The sequence below is a fragment of the Monodon monoceros genome, unplaced genomic scaffold, assembly GCF_005190385.1.
Source record: "Monodon monoceros isolate NGI ecotype Baffin Bay Population unplaced genomic scaffold, NGI_Narwhal_1 Super_Scaffold_21, whole genome shotgun sequence".
NCBI lineage: Eukaryota > Metazoa > Chordata > Mammalia > Artiodactyla > Monodontidae > Monodon > Monodon monoceros.
In genome coordinates this window covers 30,630,604-30,654,664 of record NW_021703778.1, presented here as the reverse complement: position 1 = coordinate 30,654,664, position 24,061 = coordinate 30,630,604, and the positions used below count along the sequence as shown (strand labels likewise).

General features: G+C 37.4%; 1 protein-coding gene across 7 annotated transcripts in view; it reads right to left on the bottom strand.

Moving 5' to 3' along the window:
* TJP1 (tight junction protein 1) overlaps positions 1-24,061 on the bottom strand; it is a 148,995-nt gene that overhangs the window by 64,061 nt on the left and 60,873 nt on the right. For all 7 annotated transcript variants that reach the window (XM_029237823.1, XM_029237826.1, XM_029237821.1 and 4 more), the window contains exons 3-4: positions 971-1,095; positions 185-287 (exon numbers count right to left, since the gene is read on the bottom strand). In XM_029237823.1, coding sequence (XP_029093656.1) covers positions 185-287; positions 971-1,095 — 228 coding nt within the window. The remainder of the gene's footprint in view (positions 1-184; positions 288-970; positions 1,096-24,061) is intronic.

Sequence of the window (24,061 nt, the reverse complement as noted above, 5' to 3'; positions counted from 1 at the left end):
CACACCAGTGACAAAACATACCGCCGGTATTAGAAGAAAGAAACATTCTTACTTGTAAACAACTAACTTTAGAACTACTGTTCCAGATTTTATTTTCTTAAATGGGAAGAATGAATTCAAACACCAAAAACATACCCACAGTAAAGTTGGTATCTTTATAAAGTTAAAGGTAAAAAACACTTACAATTTTTGCATTTTTTCCACTTTTCCTTAGTTGCTGAACAGCAAAAGCATGTTCAACATTATCCATTGAAACGCCATTAACCATCGCGACTCGGTCATTTTCCCTAAGGAAAAAAAGTGACCAAAATAATAACATGTTAGATGAAACCATACAAATAAGTTTATAAAGATATTTTTAAGATAGGATCTTTAAAAAAGATATTCTAATTATGGGCTAATTAACCTGTCTTCAGATCAATGATAAAATAATGTCCAGCTATTTAATTTCAAATCCCCCACAAAAAATGTTTAGCACTTGTAACTAACCACAGGTCATTAATTTTTTAACTATTAACACAATGTTTCCCAAAAGGACTGAACAGGTACCACAATACACAAAATGACTTCTGGTGGTACAGTTACAGGCATTCAATGATACTAAGTCATAAGGCTGGAAAAAGTTATTCCTTCTTTAAAGATAAAGTCTTTCTCCTTCCAATTTTCTTTCAGTCCTCTACTCATACTCTCATTTTTTTGCTAATGTATCTTTTGCCTCTCTTTTATCTTGCTAATCTTCTTGTTGAACAAAAACACTAAGACTCAGGGTGAGAGGCTCCTGAAGGCTAGATTCTACCCCAAACTGAGTAACAAGTTTTCTTTTCACTATCTTTATTTTTTACAGTGACCTTCTATTTAAGTTAAGTGATACTAGCTTTCCATATATGACAGAGATAAGCGTAAATGTATATTAATTTAGAAAAATCACTAGCATGGCATGCCAATGGCTGAGGGTAGGAAACATGCTTACTGCAGCTGCCCTTCTGCGGGTCCTCCTTTAAGCACATCTGAAATCACTATCGAGGTTTCCCCACTCTGGAAATGAGGGTTATCTCTTCCACCAGATATTGCAATTCCAAATCCAAATCCAGGAGCCTAAAGTAACAATTATAGTAAAATGTTATGATGTCATACTCTACAATCTAAAAAAGTTCAAATATAAAAATTACAATCCTATTACAAAATGCTCACTCACTTGTATGGAAACACATCAGAATGACCTATCCTGGTACGGGAATGCAGGCTTTAATAAATTTAATGCTGGGCATAACAGAATATCGAAAACTGTCAATTACATGAATGTTCTTTAAGAACTAAAACACATTTAAAAATTCTGAACACTGAAATCCTGAATTCATTTTTGCTTATCAGAAGGGTTCCTGAGGGAATTGGCAGTGCCCGCCCCCCCCCCCCCCCCCCCGCCACGGTCATCACAAACACTGGCAACTGATTTGCAGAATGACAGATTTAATGAGCATATAAACCGGGTGCCATTTTATATAATAAAATATCAACAGCTGTGAAAATCAACTTCCTTCACTTACCCTAAAAATCTCTACTGAAGTAATACACTATAATGTCTTATGCACACTGCATACAATAGAAAGTATACATTAATCATATCAAGCATTTTTAATTACTTATATTGTTAATTAAACAAAATCATAATTAATTATATACTTCTAAATGAGCTGAAAATCTTTACCATGGTGACTAAGGACAGCCCAGCACAGAAGACAATCAAAATACTACCAAGTTATTTAAAAATTACCTAATCTCGCTTTTTTCACGAAGATGGCGCCAAAGGTGAAGAAGGAAGCCCCTGCCCCTCCCAAAGCCGAAGCCAAAGCAAAGGCTTTGAAGGCCAAGAAAGCAGTGCTGAAAGGCGTACACAGCCACAAAAAAGAAGATCTGGACGTCACCCACCTTCCGACGGCCCAAAACACTGCGGCTCAGGAGGCAGCCCACATATCCTCAGAAGAGCGCCCCTAGGAGAAACAAGCTTGACCACTAGGCCATCATCAAGTTCCCCCTCACCACCGAGTCAGCCATGAAGAAAATAGAAGACAACACCACACTGTGTTCACTGTGGATGTCAAGGCCAACAAGCATCAAATTAAACAGGCCGTGAAGAAGCTCTATGACACTGACGTGCCTAAGGTCAACACCCTGATCAGGCCTGATGGAGAGAAGAAGACATATGTTCGACTGGCTCCTGACTATGATGCTTTGGATGTTGCCAACAAAATTGGGATCACCTAAACTGAGTCCAGCTGGCTAATTCTAAATATAGAAGTTTTCACTCTAAAAAAATAATTAAATAAAAATAAATAAAAATAAAAATTACCTAATCTCAAAGAAATCCACACCATTCCCTAGAAAGGAAATGAAGTATTCAGAGTAGTCTAAAAGAAACAGCCAATATTCTCCTAGGGCTCCAGAATCAAAAAATCAGAGGCTATGTTTTCATATAACGTTGTACTACACTATGCTCTACAATCCAAACCACCTGAGGACAAAGGTAACAACTTCCTTCCACTACTGTCCCATCCACAAAGACCACGCCCACCATGGACAGGGGATACATCATGACCTCCCCTTCCACCCCAAAGTCTACTGAAATAGCCAAAGAAGAAGAAAAGAGAAAAACTCTTATTAAAAAAGAATAAACACCAGCAATTCCACACCTAGGTATATACCAAAAAGAAATGAAAACGTGTGCAAACAGAGATTTATACCCACACAGCAGCATTTATTAATAGCCAAAAACTGCAAACAACCCAAATGTCTATCCACTGATGAATGGATATATAAAATATGGTATATCCATTAAATGAATTATCTGCAATAGAAAGGAGTGAAGTACTGATACATGCTACAAAATGGGGAACACAGAAAACATGATGCTATCTAAAAGAAGCCAACCATAAAAGACCACACACATCATACCATTCCTCTTAGATGAAACGTTCAGAAAAGACCAATCTGTATGAAACAGAAAACAGACTGGTGATTGTCGATGGCCAGGGTGTGGAAAGGGATGGAGACATTGGGGAGGGATGGTTTATGAGTAACATTATTCTTTTTAGGGTGATGGAATGCTTAAAAAGTGACTCTGGTGATGGTCTTACAGATCTGTGAATATACTAAAAATCACTAAATTGTACATTTAAATGGTGAATTGTATGGTATGTGAATTATACTGCAATAAAGCTAATACCCCCCAGAAAAGGTTAATGTGAAAAAACAAATAAACAGGAAAACATCTGGGTGGCAGAAGATAATGGCAACTGCCTGAATCTGTGTCTCCAAAATAATACAAAACAGATCACTACACAAAACCATACCCTTAATATAGCTCAAAACCAGAGAATATGCAAATTTCAAAATAGATAGAAGTAGGCCTAAAATTTCAAAAATAAAGAAATGATTAGAAAGAAAACTATTAGCACACAATTAGAAAACATAAGAGACTACAGAACAAGTTCAAATAAATTTGAAAACTTAGATAAAACAGATAATTTTATAGGGGAATACAGATTATTGAAATTGACTCTATTAGAAATAAAGACTTAAGCAACCCCATCGCTGAAGAGGAAACAGAGATAGTTATGAGGGAATTATCCCACAAAAAACACCAGGCACAGATGATTTCACACGGAATTCTACCAAAACATCAATATCCAGATAGCCTCGATGCTCCATAAATTGTTCCAGAGCATCCTAAAATGAAGGAAAGCTTCTAACTATTTTCAAGAAGCAATTATAATATTGATATCTAAATCTGATCATGACTATCCACGATAAAGACAGGGCTTCCCTGGTGGCACAGTGGTTAAGAACCCACCTGCCAATGCAGGGGACACGGGTTCGAGCCCTGGTCTGGGAAGATCTCACATACCACGGAGCAACTAAGCCCGTGCACCACAACTACTGAGCCTGTGCTCTAGAGCCCACACACCATAACTACTGAAGACCGCACGCCTAGAGCCCATGCTCCGCAATGAGAGAAGCCACCACAATGAGAAGCCCAAGCACCGCAACAAGAGTAGCCCCTGCTTACTGCAACTAGAGAAAGCCCACACGCAGCAACAAAGACCCATCACAGCCAAAAATTTTAAAAACAAATTAATTAATTTTAAAAAGAAAGATCCCCCCTCCGAATACTAAAGCCTAACATCATTTATAAAGGCCAACACCATACAAATATTCCATGACAAGGTGATTTATTTCCAAGACTGTTGTATTAGGAAAGCCACTATATAGGAGACCCTATTAATAAATGTAGAGAAAAAAATTCAGAGATTATATCCATAGACCCTGGAAAGGCCTTTGACAAAATCCAACATTCACGACCAAGGGAAAGAAAAATTCAAGAAAATACTTTCAATCTGTTTTAATATTTCATTTTATGTTAAAGTACATGGAGAACCTTACGCACACACATAGTTGAAAAGGAGAAGAGTGATTTTAGTAAACCTTTTAGATGATTATGGATACTCATGTTTGATTTTATATCGGTAAGTGATAGTTTCTTAATGGGTGGCTACAATGTGCAACCTAAAACCGTATCAGTGGACATTTTGTACTTACTCTGTTACATGAATACCCATCCACTGGCCTATTTTGCACTTTGAATGGATTATTTTATCCAATGTGATTTTATAATAGCATGTCTTGGTCATTTGGAAAATATTTAGGTAAATCTTTCAAATGATGACACATTTCACTATACAATAGTTTTTAAAAATCATACTTTAATTAATATCACCACCAATGCAATCAAAGTCTTTAAGTAGTGAAAAGTACTGAGCTCATCTCATGGTGGCAGATAAATGTTTTCCAAATTTTAATTTCTGTTTTAAAATTCAATTTTCTTCATTGGCAACAACTATTATCAGAGTTGTTTTCCTTGAAGCAACAGGTATTCATCACTTGAGAAAAATGTTTGTCAAATATTCCAGTCTGGATAACCATTCCTTCAAGTAAAAGTGGTGTTACACACACAAATACACAGCTGGTTGAGCTTCCAATTCAAACAATCATGCAAGTACTTCAGTATAAAGCAGAAATGCCTTATGTATATTTCCCATTTCAATATACAGATTATTTTTTAAATGTCTATTCAAAAGCTGACATGTGGTAAAATTAGTAATTTTTACTGCTTTGAGTTATTCTGCAGCAAAACTGGGATTGTTCTTATAAACTCTGAGTAAGCCCAGGAACTATTAGGATGGTTTGGGGCTATGAGGCCAGTTTTACCTCATACCACTGCTTTTGTACCTTCACTACAACTATCAACACAGTGAAAAAGACAAATAACATTTTTGTGCTGTTATGAAAATAGTTTGTTCTAAGCATAAAAAGACTTCAGAGGTCTTTTGGGGTCCTCAGCCCATACACTGATATTAAAAACCACTGAAAAAAGAACAAAACAAAAAAAAACCCAACGAAGCAATTTACAAAAGATATGAAATGTTAAAACTCATAAGAAACACAAATTAAAACCACGCAGAGAATGGTAAAAATTAAAGTACAACAACACATTTTGTTGAGGCGGCTGTAGAAAAATAGGCACCACTGCTAATGGGCATGCAAACTGCTACAATTCTTTAGGAGAGGAATTTGGCAATCCTCACAAAATTACAAAAGCATTTATGTATGTATGTATGTATGTATGCATTTACTTATTCGTATTTTTGGCTGCGTCTTAGTTGTGGCACGCGGGCTCCAGAGCGTGGGCTCCAGAGCGTGGGCTCCGTTGTTGCGGCACACGGGCTCTCTAGTTGTGGCACAGGGGCTCAAGCAGTTGCGGCACAGCATGTGGGATCTTAGTTCCCCGACTAGGGATCAAACCCAACCCATGTCCCATGTGTTGGAAGGCGGCTTCTTAACCAGTGGGCCACCAGGGAAGTCCTCAAAAGCACTTTATCTTTCAACAGAGTGAACCAGTTTCTAGCAATGTACCCTGAAGATTACATATACAGCTCCAAAAATAAGAAAATACATATGTACATAGTTATTCACTGCAGATTGTAACTGCAAATACTGGAAAAAACCTAAAACACCCAAGGGTTACCTCCAGGGCAGTTTGGGGAGGGGGTGTGTTATTCTCTGGCTCTTTTTCCGTCCTGGGAGGAGGCTAGCACTAATCTTTTATTCTGTATACTTTTAAACTGTGCATTTATATCTTGCTTGATAATTCTTTTATTTAAAAATTAAAAACATAATACAAAAATATTAAAGAAATGCCAAAAACATTAAGGACCTTTCAATAAGGAAGGCGGAGGTGAGTAGATAGTTCCTAAGATTTGCTTGTGAACAAGTAAGTACAGTCTTGGCTGCATGAGCCAGGCATCAAACCCAGGCAGAACATACTGCTTCCATGCAGTGCCAGCACTCTGTGGGGCATGTCATCCTGCTGGATCAGCGCTGGCTGCAGTTCATTTAATGACTACCCAGGAAGTCTGTGATTCCCAACCCTGTCTGCAGATGAAAATCATTTGGGATCAGTCTCAAAACTGCTTGATGATTTCCAAACCCCCCACCCCACAACCATTAAATAAAACTGGAGGAGGGCAGATGGCAGGCGTTTAAAAAGAAAAAATCTCCTAAGTGATTCTGATGGGCAGCCAGGGCTGAGAACCTTAGCCTTAAAAGCTTTGTGAATTTAAGACCAGGGTGATCATCAAAAACTATAAAAGGTTCGACTATCTCACACTTTCCCTTCCCTCTTAGGGAAGGTTTCTCTCTGAAACCTTTTTAGGCTTCGATCTCCACACGTTCCTATTTTTGGCCTTTTCAACAGATTTCTTACCTCCACTGCACTACAATTTACCCTCCATCGTGTTCAAAGGATTATTATTCTAAAACAAACCCAATTCTGTCATTCCATTGCCCAGAGGTCCAAGTTCCTTAACATGCAATATCCTGAAATGCAACGCCAACTTGCTTCCCAGCACCCCAGTCTTTACCCTAAACACACTTAACTACTGACCCCTGCTTAAGCATGCCATGCATCATCAAGTTGCAAGCTTTCACATTTCTTCTCTGCCTAGGACTCCTTTAGCATCACACCCTTCAACATCCAGGTTCAACGACACCTCCTTCATAAAACCAACCTAGCTTTTCACAGGCACAAGTGGCCCACCCTGTAGGCTCTCCGGCCACATAGACACACTTCTGCTACTTAACACACAGCACTGTAAATAGCCTGGGTATCAGAGGTTCATTTGGGAGGGGTTTACATATTCTTCTACATATCCCACCTGAGTACAACCCTGCAAGGGCCTAACACAAAGTGGCTCATCAATGTTAGGGCACTAAAACAAGTATCTAGCTAATTATTCAATTTAATTTTAACTCAATTTCCCTTTATAGAGTTGTCTTTTAAAACTCACGCTAATTTGAGCACTAAAACCTCATTAGCAGCCAGAGTAGTAGCGTGGATCTGGAGTTTCTTGAATTTCCAAATAAAAACAAGCAGGGCAACTATACAGCAAACCAAAAACCGTATATACAGCAAAAAAAAAAAAAAAACCCACAGGCAACCAATGTACCCTCCTGAGGAAGCAGCTGGGGATGAGCAACACCTATGAGACTTGTGTGTTCCCAAAACCTACCTGGAAAGAAAGCCACAAGGCATCTGACACACCTTAGACCTGAAGAACCCCCAAAAAACTAACAGGTATTTACTGGAAAGAACGGCAGGGCAATTTGAGAACAACAGCTGAAACTGGGAGGAATTTTGCCTCTCCAGTTGTCAGTGAGAGCAAGGAGCCTGCAGTAGGGCGTGAATGGGCTAGAGCAGTGTAACCCCTAGGAATTCTCAACACAGACCTGCCAGTGGATTCAGACTAGAGAGGGACAGGAACAGCAAAAGATGAAAGGGTACAAAAGGCATGAGCCTAGGAAATGTCAGAAAGCAGCAGTTATGTTTCTTTAGTGCATGCACACATACAAGAAAACTAAGCCAATTTCTAGAAGCTCAAGAAAGGTAATTTCCCATAAAATTGACCAAAACAGGGATTATGATCAAATCCCTTAGAAAATTACTATAGAACACAATGAGTAGCAGAATATCCCTACAGAAAATGAAAGCATGTCAAAAAGAGTACTCAAAAAAAGAAAAATAAAGGATCAAAACTGTTACTATTATAAAACAAGTGAAAAGGCATTACAAAAATACACAGGACATGAAAGAATATAAATAAGAATTTTAGACAATCACAGAAAGATAGACAAAATGAAAAGGCAGAGGACTTTGTACCAGATGAAGGAACAAGATAAAACACCATAAAAACAACTAAATGAAGTGGAGATAGGCAACCTTCCAGAAAAAGAATTCAGAATAATGACAGTGAAGATGATCCAGAACCTCAGAAAAAGACTGGAGGCAAAGATCGAGAAGATGCAAGAAATGTCTGACAAAGACCTAGAAGAATTAAAGAACAAACACCTGGAAGAATTAAAGAACAGAGATGAACAATACAATAACTGAAATGAAAAAAAAAGAAAGCTGGAGTAGCAATACTCATATCAGATAAAACAGACTTTAAAATAAAGAACGTTACAAGAAACAAGAAGGGACACTACATAATGATCAAGGGATCAATCCAAGAAGAAGATATAACAATTAAAAATATATATGCACCCAACATAGGAGCACCTCAATACATAAGGCAACTGCTAACAGCTATAAAAGAGGAAATCGACAGTAACACAATAATAGTGGGGGACTTTAAGACCTCACACCAATGGACAGATCATCCAAAATGAAAATAAATAAGGAAACAGAAGCTTTAAGTGACACAGTAGACCAAATAGATTTAATTGATATTTACAGGATATTCCATCCAAAAACAGCAGATTACACTTTCTTCTCAAGTGCGCACGGAACATTCTCCAGGATAGATCACATCTTGGATCAAAAATCAAGCCTCAGTAAATTTAAGAAAACTGAAATCATATCAAGCATCTTTTCTGACCACAACACTATGAGATTAGAAAAGAATTACAAGGGAAAAAAAACATAAAAAACACAAACACATGGAGGCTAAACAATACGTTATTAAATAACAAAGAGATCACTGAAGAAATCAAAGAGAAAATCAAAAAATACCTCGAAACAAATGACAATGAAAATACGACAATCCACAACCTATGGGATGCAGCAAAAGCAGTTCTAAGAGGGAAGTTTATAGCTATACAAGCCTACCTCAAGAAACAAGAAACATCTCAAATAAACAACCTAACCTTACACTTAAAGGAACTAGAGAAAGAAAAACAAACAAAACCAAAAGTTAGCAGAAGGAAAGAAATCATGAAGATCAGATCAGAAATAAATGAAATAGAAACAAAGAAAACAAGAGCAAAGATCAATAAAACTAAAAGCTGGTTCTTTGAGAAGATAAACAAAATTGATAAACCTTTAGCCAGACTCATCAAGAAAAAGAGGGAAAAAAAAAAAAAGAAAAAGAGGGAGAGGACTCAAATCAATAAAATTAGAAATGAAAAAGGAAAAGTTACAACAAATTCTGCAGAAATACAAAGCATCCTAAGAGACTACTACAAGCAACTCTATGCCAATAAAATGGACGACCTGGAAGAAATAGACAAATTCTTAGAAAGGTATAACCTTCCAACACTGAACCAGGAAGAAACAGAAAATATGAACAGACCAATCACAAGTAATGAAATTGAAACCGTGATTAAAAATCTTCCAACAAACAAAAGTCCAGGACCTGACGTCTTCACAGATGAATTCTATCAAACATTTAGAGAAGAGCTAACACCCATTCTTCTCAAACTCTTCCAAAATATTGCAGAGGAAGGAACACTCCCAAACTCATTCTATGAGGCCACCATCACCCTTATACCAAAACCAGACAGATACCACAAAAAAAGAAAATTATAGACAAATATCACTGATGAATATAGATGCAAAAATTCTCAACAAAATACTAGCAAACAGGATCATATACCATGATCAAGGTGGATTTATCCCAGGGATGCAAGGATTCTTCAATATACGCAAGTCAATCAATGTGATACACCATATGAACGAACTGAAGAATAAAAACCATATGATCATCTCAATAGATGCAGAGAAAGCTTCTGACAAAATTCAACACCCATTTATGATAAAAACTCTCCAGAAAGTGGGTATAGAGGGAACCTACCTCAACATAATAAAGGCCATATACGACAAACTCACAGCAAACATCATTCTCAATGGTGAAAAACTGAAATCATTTCCTCTAGATCAGGAACAAGACAAGGATGTCCACTCTCGCCACTATTATTCAACAGTTTTGGAAGTCTTACCCATGGCAATCAGAGAAGAAAAAGAAAGAAAAGCAATACAAATTGGAAAAGAAGAAGTAAAACTGTCACTGCTTGCAGATGACATGATACTATACATAGAGAATCCTAAAGATGCCACCAGAAAACTACTAGAGCTAATCAATGAATTTGGTAAAGTTGCAGGATACAAAATTAATGTACAGAAATCTCTTGCATTTCTATACACTAACAACAAAAGATTAGAAAGAGAAATTAAGGAAACAATCCCATTCACCATTGCAACAAAAAGAATAAAATACCTAGGAATAAACCTACCTAAGGAGGTAAAATACCTGTACTCAGAAAACTGTAACACACTGATGAAAGAAATCAAAGATGACACAAACAGATGGAGAGATATACCATGTTCTTGGATTGGAAGAATCAATATTGTGAAAATGACTATACTACCCAAAGCAATCCACAGATTCAATGCAATCCCTATCAAATTACCAGTGCCATTTTTTACAGAACTAGAACAAAAAATCTTAAAATTTGTATGTAGACACAAAAGACCCCGAATAGCCAAAGCAGTCTTGAGGAAAAAAGTCAGAGCTGGAGGAATCAGACTCCCTGACTTCAGACTATACTACAAAGCTAGAGTAATCAAGACAATATGGGGGCTTCCCTGGTGGCACAGTGGTTAAGAATCCACCTGCCAATGCAGGGGACACGGGTTCGAGCCCTGGTCCAGGAAGATCCCACATGCTAAGGAGCAACTAAGCCGGTGCGCGCCACAACTACAGAGCCTGCGCTCTAGAGCCCGCGAGCCACAGCTACTGAGCCCGCACACCTTGAGCCCATGCTCCACAACAAGAGAAGCCACTGCAACGAGAAGCCCGTGCACCGCAACGAAGAGTGGCCCCCACTTGCCGCAACTAGAGAAAGCCCTCACGCAGCAGTGAAGACCCAACGCAGCCATAAATAAATAAATTAAATTAAATAAAAAACTTAAAAGAAAATACAATATGGTACTGGCAAAAAAAACAGAAATACAGATCAGTGGAACAGGATAGAAAGCCCAGAGATAAACCCATGCACCTATGGTCAACTAATCTATGACAAAGGAGGCAAGGATATACAATGGAGAAAAGACAGTCTCTTCAATAAGTGGTGCTGGGAAAACTGGACAGCTACATGTAAAAGAATGAAATTAGGACACTCCCTAACACCATATACAAAAATAAACTAAAAATGGATTAGAGACCTAAATGTAAGACTGGACACTATAAAACTCTTAGAGGAAAACATAAGAAGAACTCTCTTTGACATAAATCACAGCAAGATCTTTTTTGATCCACCTCCTAGAGTAACAGAAATAAAAACAAAAATAAACAAATGGGACCTAATGAAACTTCAAAGCTTTTGCAAAGCAAAGGAAACTACAAACAAGATGAAAAGACAACCCTCAGAATGGGAGAAAATATTTGCAAACGAATCAACGGACAAAGGATTAATCTCCAAAATATATAAACAGCTCATGCAGCTCAATATTAAAAAAACAAACAACCCAATCAAGAAATGGGGAGAAGACCTAAATAGACATTTCTCCAAAGAAGACATACAGATGGGCAAGAAGCACATGAAAAGCTGCTCGACATCACTAATTATTAAGAAATGCAAGTCTAAACTACAATGAGGTATCACCTCACACCAGTTAGAACGGGCATCATGAGAAAATCTACAAACAACAAATGCTGGAGAGGGTGTGGAGAACAGGGAACCCTCTTGCACTGTTGGTGGGAATGTAAATTGATACAGCCACTATGGAGAACAGTATGGAGGTTCCTTAAGAAACTAAAAATAGAACTAATATATGACCCAGAAATCCCACTACTGGGCATATACCCAGAGAAAACCATAATTCAAAAAGACACATGCACCCCAATGTTCACTGCAGCACTATTTACAATAGCCAGGTCATGGAAACAACCTAAATGCCCATTAACAGACAAATGGATAAAGAAGATGTGGTACATATAGACAATGGAATATTACTCAGCCATAAAAAGGAATGAAATTGGGTCATTTGTAGAGACGTGGATGGATCTAGAGACTGTCATACAGAGTGAAGTAAGTCAGAAAGAGAAAAACAAATATCGTATATTAACGCATATATGTGGAACCTAATAAAATGGTACAGATAAACTGGTTTGCAGGGCAGAAATAGAGACACAGATGTAGAGAACAAACATATGGACAGCAAGGGGGGAAAGTGGTGGTGGTGGTGGTGGGATGAATTGGGAGATTGGGATTGACATGTATACACTAATATGTATAAACAGATAACTAATAACCTGCTGTATAAAAAATAAAATTCAAAAACTAAAAAAAAAAAAAGAATTTTGAGAATTCAGAAATGAGGCTGACAGAATTCAAGAGTTAATTAGAAATTTTAAAAAGCCATTTTAGGCAGGAACACAAATAAACATAATACCATGAAAGAAACAGAAAGTAAAAAAGATAAATCTTTTATAAAACAAAAAAGAAATGTTTCAGGAGATTTTTTAAAAAGGATTTGAGAGAAAATTACAAATAATGAAGACAGGCAAAAGAGATACAACATACGGATAGTAGGAATACCTAAAGACTAAATTGAAGTAGGAGAAAAAAAATAGTAAAACTAAAATTAAATAAAGAACTTTCCTGATATATGTATTTTATATATCCTTCCATATATTTATATATATAATTGAAACTGTATACTCAAAGGACACAAATCACTGTAGATACCTGAGAATATCAATTCAGAGGAAATGCCAAAATATATTCAAATAAAATGACTAGATTTTAAGGCAGAAGATTCTTTGGCATCTAGGCAAAAAGAGCTATAATTTTAAAAGAAATATAAATTAGATTATCATCACACTTGGGTAGCAACACATTATGCCAAAAATAACATCGTTAAGATACTCAAGGGAAACAATGAGCCATGGATTTTATATCCAGTAAAGCTAATCTTCAAGTATAAAAGGGCACAGAAAAGCTAATAAACATAAAAGAAAAACACAGGGAACACTGTTTTTCATGATCCTTTCCTAATAGAAAATAACTTTCTGACAATCAAAATGACAAGAGGCACATGGAAAGGACTGGTGATAAGCATTAAATATACACCTACTTACAGCATTAAATATACACCTACTTACAGGATTAAATGTGGATTAAAGGGAGAAAGGTTAAATTATATAATAGCTATATGGTCTACACAGAGTAAAACCATTTCTTTAAATGGGGAGAGGAACAGGATAGAATAGAGGAATAGTTTAAAAATTTTGACACTGTTTCCAGTAATCAAAATTGACAGTAGTAGAATTATTATTATTGAGGCAATCGTATGCTCTGTACTGGATTTACAGAAGACTAACATGGTGCTTTTCAGAGGGATTTTCAAAAGAAATGGAAAATAATCCATTTTTTTCATATATCTTTACCATAAGAAAATTGTAGGTGTGTCAAAATATAGTTGATTTTTATATGTTTACATGAGAAAATGTCCAAGATAATGGTTTTTATTATGGTGATGGGAGAAGTAGTTTAAAGCAGTATAATATGATCTCATTGACCTGTATGTGCACACACACACATGATTATAGCTTTTGGATGGAATTAAATGCATCAAAGATTTTTACTTTCATCATATTTTGTCCTTTCGACATCACAGGCAGCCATAAGCAACAATAATATGTATTTCTACCTGTGCCTGGTAGTGAAACTGAGTTTATGATAAACAAGAGGCCTGGAATCTGTTCAGTTATTTGCCCAGTTTCACTGGACACTAGCCATGCCCATTCCTTTACATTTCATTGTAACTGCTTTTGCACTGAGTACTTGCAACAGGGAACATATGGTCAACAAAGCTGAAACTATTTACTATCTGACCTTTTACAGAAAAGGTTTGCCCACTTATCTGTTATAGTATTTCTTGATTCCTTAAAAGATTTTTTAAAAAGGGAAAAAAATTCCTGAAGGTTGACTGTTGATTCATTTGCAGAAATATAACTGCATAATATGAATAACCTCTCCTCCAAAGATTTTTCTGTTTCCTTCAAATATGCCCAATTCTCTAAAGATTCTCCCCGCTGCCTTTTTTTCTCCTGTTTTTCATGCCAAATTTCTACAACCAACTTAATTCTAACTTTTCTCACCTTATACAGTTTCACTCCTCTCCCCTTCTTCTTCCAATCTACCCTCAACATTCTATGGAAACTGTTCTAGTCATGTGTTTTCACAGTGAACACGGCGATCAAAATTTTTTTAAATGGATGGATCCAATTTCTTCAAATGGTTCCTCGGCAATCATTTGTTCAACTTCCTTTCTACAAATGAATTCAGAAGGCCTGGAATCCTATGTGCCACTCCACTACCTGCCAACTAGACCTTATGTAGGACTTCTCTGTGGACTTGGTCAGAGATTAGGATTTTATCAACTCTGATAACATTTTAATTCTATGAGGTCCCAAGAGGTCTGAAAGACCTGTTCAAAATCAGTTAGTGGTAAGCCCAAACTAGTTCAGAAGTCACAAGACCCCTACAGTTTTTCCACTGTTACCTTGGTAGTTCTCAAAATGTTGTTTAAATGTCTACGACTGTTAGACTGGTTCTTTTTTACCTCTGCGTCCTTCATCAGCCCGTTGGTTACTCACTCTTGTGGCTCTGTTTCCAAAATTATAGCTTTCATTTCTAATTCTTATTCCACTTTCCTATTCCCAGCTTCTTAAAGGACACCTCCAATTGCCCTTCTCCAAACTGTCATTTTCTCCACAAAACTGACCTCACCACCAATGTTCTAAACTTAAAAAAAACAAACAGAAAAAAAACAAACAAAAAGCCAAAATTCTGGCTCCTTCCTTAACAAGGTTACTACTTTTTATTAATTTTATTACATATATATGTAGCTTATGTGGTAGAATTATGAGTTCTGAATTTCAGATATTATATTCCATAAGTATTTCTAATATTTAAAATTAAATTTTACATGTAAGTGAAAAGAGCATTATATGATGAGTCCAGAGACCTGCGTTCAAGATGTACCTCTTTGGGACATTTCACTAGACCCTTCTGAGACTCAGTTTATTCCATGTGGTTATTAACCCCTATTTCACAGAGAATTAAATAAAATAAAGGATTTGAAACATTCATAACACACTCTATAAATGTACACAGTGGCCTTCAACCAGATAAAACAAGCCTAGCTTAGCTTACATGCTTACCTCAGTGTAAATGCTTACCTTCTACCCACCATACACTTGCCTGGAGCTACTCAACAGATATGTAGCATTCCCCTTCCCTGGGCCCTTTGCTTAGAATAGCTTTATTGACATGTAAATTAACCTATCGTAAATTCACTCTTCAAAATGTACAATTCTATGTTTTTTGTATGTTCAGAGTTGTGCAACCATCATCACAATCAACTGCATAAAATTTTCATCACCCTAAAATGAAACTCCCTACCCTTTAGCCATCATCCCTGAATTCCCGCATCCTAAAAACCACTAATCTTTCTGTCTGTTCACCTGTTCTGACCATTTCATATAAATGGAATTATACAATAATGGTCCTTTGTGACTGCCTTCTTCGAGTTAGGGTAACGTTTTCAAGGTTCATCCATGTCACGGCATGTATCAGTACTTCATTTCTTTTCACTGTTGAACAATATTCCATTATATGGATATACCGCATTTTGCTTATTCATCATTCATCAGTTAATGGGCATGTGGGTTCTTTACACTTTCAGGCTATCATGAGTCATGCTGCTATGAACAACCATGTTTAATAAGTTATCATGTCGGTATTTGTCTCCACTTCTCTTGGGTATATGCCTAGGAGTGGAACTGCTGGGCCATGTGGTAATTCTACATATGTTTACCTTTTGAGGAATACCTTACTTAGTTTACCACAGTTGGCTCCACCAGCCAACATCCACATCCTCATCAACACCTATCACTGCCTGCTTTTGTGATTACAGCCATTCTAGAGGGTGTGACAGGGTATCTCACTGTCATTTTTGACATATATTTCCCTGATGGTCAGTACTGTTGAGCATCTTTTCATACGTTTATTAAACAGTTCTGTATCTTCTTTGGAGAAATGTTTTTCAAATCTTCAGTCCATTTAAAAAACTGAATTATTTGCTTTTTTACTACTAAATTTCTATATTCTGGATACAAGTCCCTTATCAGATATGTAACTTGCAAATACTTTCTCATTCTGTGGGTTATCCTTTCACTTTCTTGTTGAGAGTTTCTTGGTTTCCTTTGAAACACAAAAGTTTTAAATTTTGATGTGGTCCAATTTTACCTGTTTTCTCTTCTGTTGCTTTTATTTTCAAGATCGTATCTAAGAAACCATTGCCCAACCCAAGGTCATAAAGATTTATTCCTGTGTTTTCTTCTAAAAGTTTTATAGTTTTAGCACTTACATTTAGGTCTATGATCCATCTTAGGTTAATTTTTGTTCTTGCTGTGAGGTAGGAGTCAAAATTCATTACTTTCCACGCCGTTGACCAGCTGTCCCAGTACCATCGGTTAAGACTACTCTTTCCCTCACTGCATTGTCTTGGCACCCTTGTTCCAAGTTTACTTCCTATTGAATCCCCTCCCTATTTGAAACACTTAGCTGCTTGCCCTTAGATGATCTCTTAACTAGATTCCTTGCTTTCAACATACTTTCACCATTTGATTTTTTTTTTTTTTAGTTTTAGGTGTACAACATATTGTTTAGTATAGTTGATTTATAATACAATATTAGTTTCAGGTATACAACATAGTGATACAAGTTTTTATAGATTATACTCTTTTTATAGTTACTATAAAATATTGGCTATATTCCCGTCCTATATATCCCTGTAGCTTATTTATTTTATAAATAGTAGTTTGTATCTCTTAACCCCCTATCCCTATCCTGAACCTCCCCCCTTCCCTCTCCCCACTGGTAACTACTAGTTTGTTCTCTATATCTGTGAGTCTGTTTCTTTTTTGTTATATTCACTAGTTTATTTTTTTAGATTCTGCATATCCATGATAACATACATTGTCTTTTTCTGTCTAATAAGCATAATACCCTCTAGGTCCACCCATGTTGCTGCAAATGACCTTATTTTATTCTTCTATATGGCTGAGTAATATTCCATTATATATATATGTACCACATCTTCTTTATCCATTCATCTGTTGATCAACACTTAGGTTGCTTTCGTATCTTGGTTATTGTAAATAATGCTGCTATGAACACTGGGGTGCATGTATCTTTACAAATTAGTGTTTTTGTTTTCTTCGAATATATACCCAGAAGTGGAACTGCTTGATCATATGGCAGTTCTATTTTTAGTTTTTTGAGGAACCTCCATACTCTTTTCCATAGTGCCTGCCCTAATTTACATTCTCACCAGTGTACTAGGGTTCCCATATTTCTCCACATCCTCACCAACACTTGTTATTTGTAGACTTTTTGATGATAGCCATTCTGAGGGGTCCAAGGAGTCCTGGGGCTGGTGTCACACGGTGGGTGGGGGTGGGGCCCAGGGGATCCCGGGGCTGATGCCCACCCACCAGTGAGTGAAGCCAGGTTCTAGGGCTAGTATTGGCCAACTGGTGGGCAAAGGCAGATCCTGGGGTCTCTGGCTGCAGAGCCCAGGAGTCCCAGAGCTGGTGTGGAACCACTGATGAATGGGGCTGAGGCCCAGGGGGTGCTGGGACTGGTGCATGCCCACTGGTGTGTGAAGCTGGCCCCAGGGTCAGTGCCAACTCACAAGTGGGTGAAGCCAGGTCCTAGGGTGTCTGGCTGCAAGGCCCTGTGGGTCCTGGTGCTGATGAGCTAGAGGGAGGGTTCCACAATGACTCTTGCCAGCACCAGTGTCCATGTGGTAGAATGAGCTCCCCTAATGTCTGCTGCCAATGTCTATGTTCCTCGGGTGCACTCCAGTTGTCTCCTGCCTCTCCAGGAGGCTCTCCAAGATCAGATGATGGGTCTGATACAGGTTCCTTTCAAATTACTGCTTCTGCCTTGGGTCCCAGAGGATGTGAAATTTTATGTGCACCCTTTAAGAGTGGAGCGTCTATTTCTCATAGTCCTCTGGGTCTTCAGAAAGTGAGCCCTGCTGGCCTTCAAAGCCAAACATTCTGGGGACACGTCTTCCTGGTGCAGGACCCCTGGGCTGGGGAGCCTGATGTGGGGCTCAGACCCCTCACTCCTTGGGGAGAACCTCTGCAATTGTAATTATCCTCCCATTTGTGGGTCGCCTACCTGGGGGTATGGGTCTTGACCATGACTCCACCCATCCTACCCATCTCACTGTGGTTCCTTCTTACTATCTTTAGCTGTAGATCTTTATGCCTCCAGTCTTGCTCATCAATAATTGCTCCGTAAACAGTTGTTAATTTTGGTGTACCCGTGAAAAGAGGTGAGCTCAGGGTCTTCCTACTCTGCCATCTTGGCCAAGCCTCTCTCTAACTTCTCTCAACCCTTTAATTCTTTAATACAGAAATATTCACTTAATCTTTCATGTAATTTTTTTTCAGAAAATAGAAAAATAGAGATGACCAACTCATTCCTGAGTATTTATTCATTTCTCAAAGAATTATAAAAATATGTGCATTTTCTAAGGGAGAACATCTGAAACTAAAGAAAGTTGTGGGTATATCATGGGTGGGAGGGGTGGAACACAAGACACAAGACCCTCTGGATGCAACTACCATCTCAAGCTGCAGACCTGCACTTGCCAATACTATAGCCACTATACACACAACTACTGAGCACTTAAAATGTGGCTAGTCTTACCTGAAAGGTGCTGAAATTACAAGATGTACATCAGTTTTTTAAGACTCAGTATGGGGACAAAAAGCAAAGTACGGTATACCAATTTTTAAATATTACATGTTGAAAATGACAACATTTTGGATATACTGAGTTAAATGAGATCTATCATAAAATTCACCCATATTTTACGTTTTTCAATGTGAAGACTAGGAAAATTTTATTTACATTGTGGTTTGCATTATATTGCTACTAGACAATGCTGCTATTTGATCTCCTAAGACTTTGTTGAATAGATTGGCCTCCTGTGAAAATAAGTTTTACTGGGCATAACTAAGTACACTAAGCCCTTATCTGGCAAGACACAATATCTGTAACTCCAGGTTATTGCCAAAAGCATATCGTCTCAAATTATCTCGGTCACTTACTACTATTCCAAAAGCTCATTTGACTCATCTCAAGGAGAATAACTGTCTCTCATTCCTTTGTCAGCGTTTCTTAAAAATGTGATGCCAGAGGACATGGCCCTCCATTTCAAACATGCATTTTTAAACATACATATTACGGGTCCCATCCCAGACCAAATGAATCAGAATCTCTGGTAGTTGGGCATGATCCAGTTGATTCCTCTTTACAATAAACCTTGAGAGCTACCTACTCTAGATCAGCGGTCAGCAAACTATGGCCTGCAGGCTAAATCCAGCTAGCTGCCCATTGTTGTAAATAAAGTTTTACTGGAACATAGCCACACCCATTTGTTAACCTACTCTTACAGTTGCTTCTGCAATACAGCTACAGAGTTGAGAAGTTGTGACAGAGATTTATGGCCTGCAAGGCCTGAAGTATTTATTTATCATCTGGTTCTTTACAGCAAAAGTTTGCTGACAGTGCTCTAGACAGTCTAAATTTTATTCTGTAACAACTCAGAATACCAAAGGAAAGGTATCTGAAAGTATAGTTCTGCAGCCTCGGAAAATCAAGTCAACTGAATTATGCTTTGGCTTAAGTTTCTGGGCTTACAATGACAGGTCTATTTTCAAAAACCTTCAAAAACGATTCCTGGAGGGACGGTTGTTGAGGACTTCCATTCTGTCATAGTCCCTCTCCGATGAGGCCCAGAGGCAACACAGCTCTGTGTTTCCAGCACAATAGCTAACATGTTTGAAAACCAAAGAATTATGAACTATATACTCATCTTATCTCCATGTATCTTTTGATGACATTTTTCTGGGCTAGTACCCCCCTCCCTCAGGGCAAAAGAAAACTGAAGCACAAGAAGAGCCCAGCTACAGAATGGAGTTTACACTGACCTTCTTTCTAGACAGGAGTTCCAGACTTGCCTGAGTATTACAACTACCATGATGAGTTGGTGTGACACTTTTAACACATTCAAAAAATCAGATTCTGTTTTCTCAACATTCAGAATCTTTTCCTACTTTGCCTAAGTTCTGTAGTAAATAACCTAACATTTCCCCACAACTGACAAAACCAGGCAAAACTGTAGAAAGGAGAAACGTACTTTAGCTAATTTAAGTGTCTTATTTTATTTTCCTTATTTAAAAACTAAGAAGGTATTAGGAAAAAACAAATGTAATGTGATACGGTCAAATTACACCTATGGTCCCAAATGATCTAGCTTCTACCTTAAGAAATCATAAAAAGAAAAGCAACTTAAACCCAATGTAAGCAGAAGAAACATTAAAGTAAGAGCAGAAATCAGTGAAATACGAAGCAGAAAATAAAAAATATCAATGAAAAGAAAAGCTGGTATTTTGAAAAGGTCAATAAAATTGTTAAACCTCGGACTTCCCTGGTGGCGCAGTGGTTGAGAGTCCGCCTGCCGATGCAGAGGACACGGGTTCGTGCCCCAGTCCGGGAAGATCCCACATGCCACGGAGCGACTAGGCCTGTGAGCCATGGCCGCTGAGCCTGCACGTCCGGAGCCTGTGCTCCGCAACGGGAGAGGCCACAACACTGAGAGGCCCGCGTACCGCAGAAAAAAAAAAATTGTTAAACCTCTAGCCAGGTTGACCAAGAAATAAGAGAAGACACAAATTACCAATATTATAAATGAAAATGGGCCACCATTACAGATCCTAAAATATTAAGATAAGAGAATGCCATGAACAATTTTATGTCTATAAATCTGACAATTTAGATAAAAGGAACTAATACTTTGAAAGATACAAACTACCAAAGTTACCAAATAAATCTCCAAAAGCTAACAAAGAAAAAATACATAACCTGAATAGTCCTATATAAAATTAAAGAAAATAAATTTATAGTTAAAAGCTTTCTCACAAAGAAAACTCCAGAACCAGATGGCTACACTGGTGAATTCTACCAAACATTTAAGGGAGAAATACCTTCAGTTGTACACAAACTCTACCACAGAACACAATAGGGAAGAATACTTCCCAGCTGCTTGTTTTGAGACTGGTAGCTTTCCTTACTCCAAAACCAATAAAAACACAAGGAAAAAGTACTAACCAATATTCCTCATGAACACAGAAACAAATATCTTCATAAAACATTAGCAAATCAATCCGGCAATATATAAAATGAATAATACATCACAACTAGGTAGAATTTATCTTGGGAACGAAAGGCTCTTCAACATCCAAAAAGCAAGAAACTGACCATACCAACAGACTAAAAAGAAAACTCGTATGATAACCTCAATCAATACTTACCAAAAAAGCACTGGCAAAATCCAACATCTATTAATGATTTAAAAAAAAAAGCCTCTTAGCAAAGTTAAGTATAAAAGGGAACTTCCTCAACCTAGTAAATAGCAAAACAGAAATACAAGGGTACTTCCTTAACCTCATAAAGGGCATCTACAAAAACCTTACTGCTAACATCATACATAATAGTGAAAGAATGCTTTCATTTAAAATTTGGAATAAGGCAAGGATGCCTGCTTACTGTCCCTATTCAACAACATCCTGCAAGTCCTAGCAAGTACAATAAGGCAAAAAAAAGAAATGAACAGCATATAGATCAAAAACGAAGAAATAAAACTGCCTCTCTTCACAGATGAGATGACTGCATAGAAAAATGCCAAAGAATCTACCAAAGGAGTTCCTAGAAAACTTAAAGTTCACTATTTAAAAAAAAACAAAAATCAATTGTATTTCTACATATTAATAGACAATCAAAAACTGAAATTTAAAAAAATACCATTTACAATAGCATGAGGAAACATAAAAAATATACTTGAGTAGAAATCTAACAAAACGTGTAGAATCTGTATGCCGAAAACTACAAAACCGTAATGGAGAGATACATCACATTCAGTTTGGAATACTCAATACCGTTAAAATGTCAATTCTCCCCAAATTAATCTGTAGATTCAATGCAATCCCAATGAAAAATCCTGGCAGATTTTTTTAATTTGACAAACTTATTCTAAAGTTTATATACAGAGACAAAGGAACTAGTCAAAATAATTAATAGTAAGTTTGGAGGATTCACACGACCTGATTTCCAACTTAATATAAATCTACAATAATCAAGGCAGAAGTAACTGGCAAAGGATAGACACACCGATCAATAGAAGAGACTAGGGAAAGACCAACACATATATGGTCACTGATTTTTGACAAAGGGAGAAAGCAATTAAATGAAGAAAGGATAACCTTTTCATAAATGGTTGTTCAAAAAATTGGACATCCGTATTAAAAAAAAAATCCCCTAAAAAGAAATCTTAATACATACAAAATTTAATTAAAACAAAACAAAACCTTCCAGAAGAAAACAACAGGAAAGATATTTGGGACCTTAAGTTTGGCAGACTTCTCAGATACAAAACCAAAAGCAAAATCAATAAAAGCAAAAACGAACAAATTGGACTTTATCAAAATTTGAAACTTATACTCTGCAAAAGACACTGTTAAGAGAAGGAAAAAGGCAAGCCACAGACTGGGAAAAATATTTGCAAAACAATACCTATCAAAGAACTTGTATCCAGAAGATATTCAAAACTCTCAAAACTCAATAACAACTTCTGTGCACCAAGGGACACAATTAACAGAGTACAAAGGTAATCCATGGAATGGGAAAGAAAACATTTATGAGTCATATTATCTGATAAGGGGTTAATGACCAGAATATATAAAAACTCCTACAATTCAACAGATAAAACCCAATTTAAAAATGGACAAAGGAACTGGACAGATGGCAAATTTTGTTATGTGCATTTTACCACAGTTTAAAAAAACAGTAAGTATAAAAATTAATAAACAGAAACCTCAATTAAAGTAGAGTTGGGGGCTTCCCTGGTGGCGCAGTGGTTGAGAGTCCGCCTGCCGATGCGGGGGACGCAGGTTCGTGTCCCAGTCCGGGAGGATCCCACATGCCGTGGAGCGGCTGGGCCCGTGAGCCACGGCCGCTGAGCCTGCGCGTCCGGAGCCTGTGCTCCGCAACCGCAAAAAAAAGAAAAGTGAGGCCCGCGAACTGCAAAAAAAAAAAGAAAAGTGAAGAAAAAAAAAATAGAGTTGGGAGGCCAGAAGGGGGAGCACTCATGCACTGTGCTGTTAGCAGAGCCCAGCAAGAAGAAAGACTTCCTCTTCTTGCCTGCCAAGAACTCAGCCAATGACAGACTGTCACAATTCAGCCAATGAAAAACCACTACACTCCGGACTCTCAATTCCTCCAATGGACTCTGTTTACTACAGCCCTCCCAACTTCCTTTTCCCCCTCTATAAAAGAGTTCTATTTTTGCTGGAGTCTTGCACTGTGTCTTGCAGTAGCTGCAGACTCTGAATTGCAATTCTTTGTTGATCCCAAGTAAACCCATTTTTAAGGTCAATGTAAGAAAACAAAAAACCTAATTAAAAATGGGTAAAAGATTTGAACACATTTTACCAAAGAAAATAATGGATGACAAATAAGCGCATAAACAGATATTCAAAATCATTAGTCTTTAGAGAACTACAAACTAAGAACAATTCCATTCCTA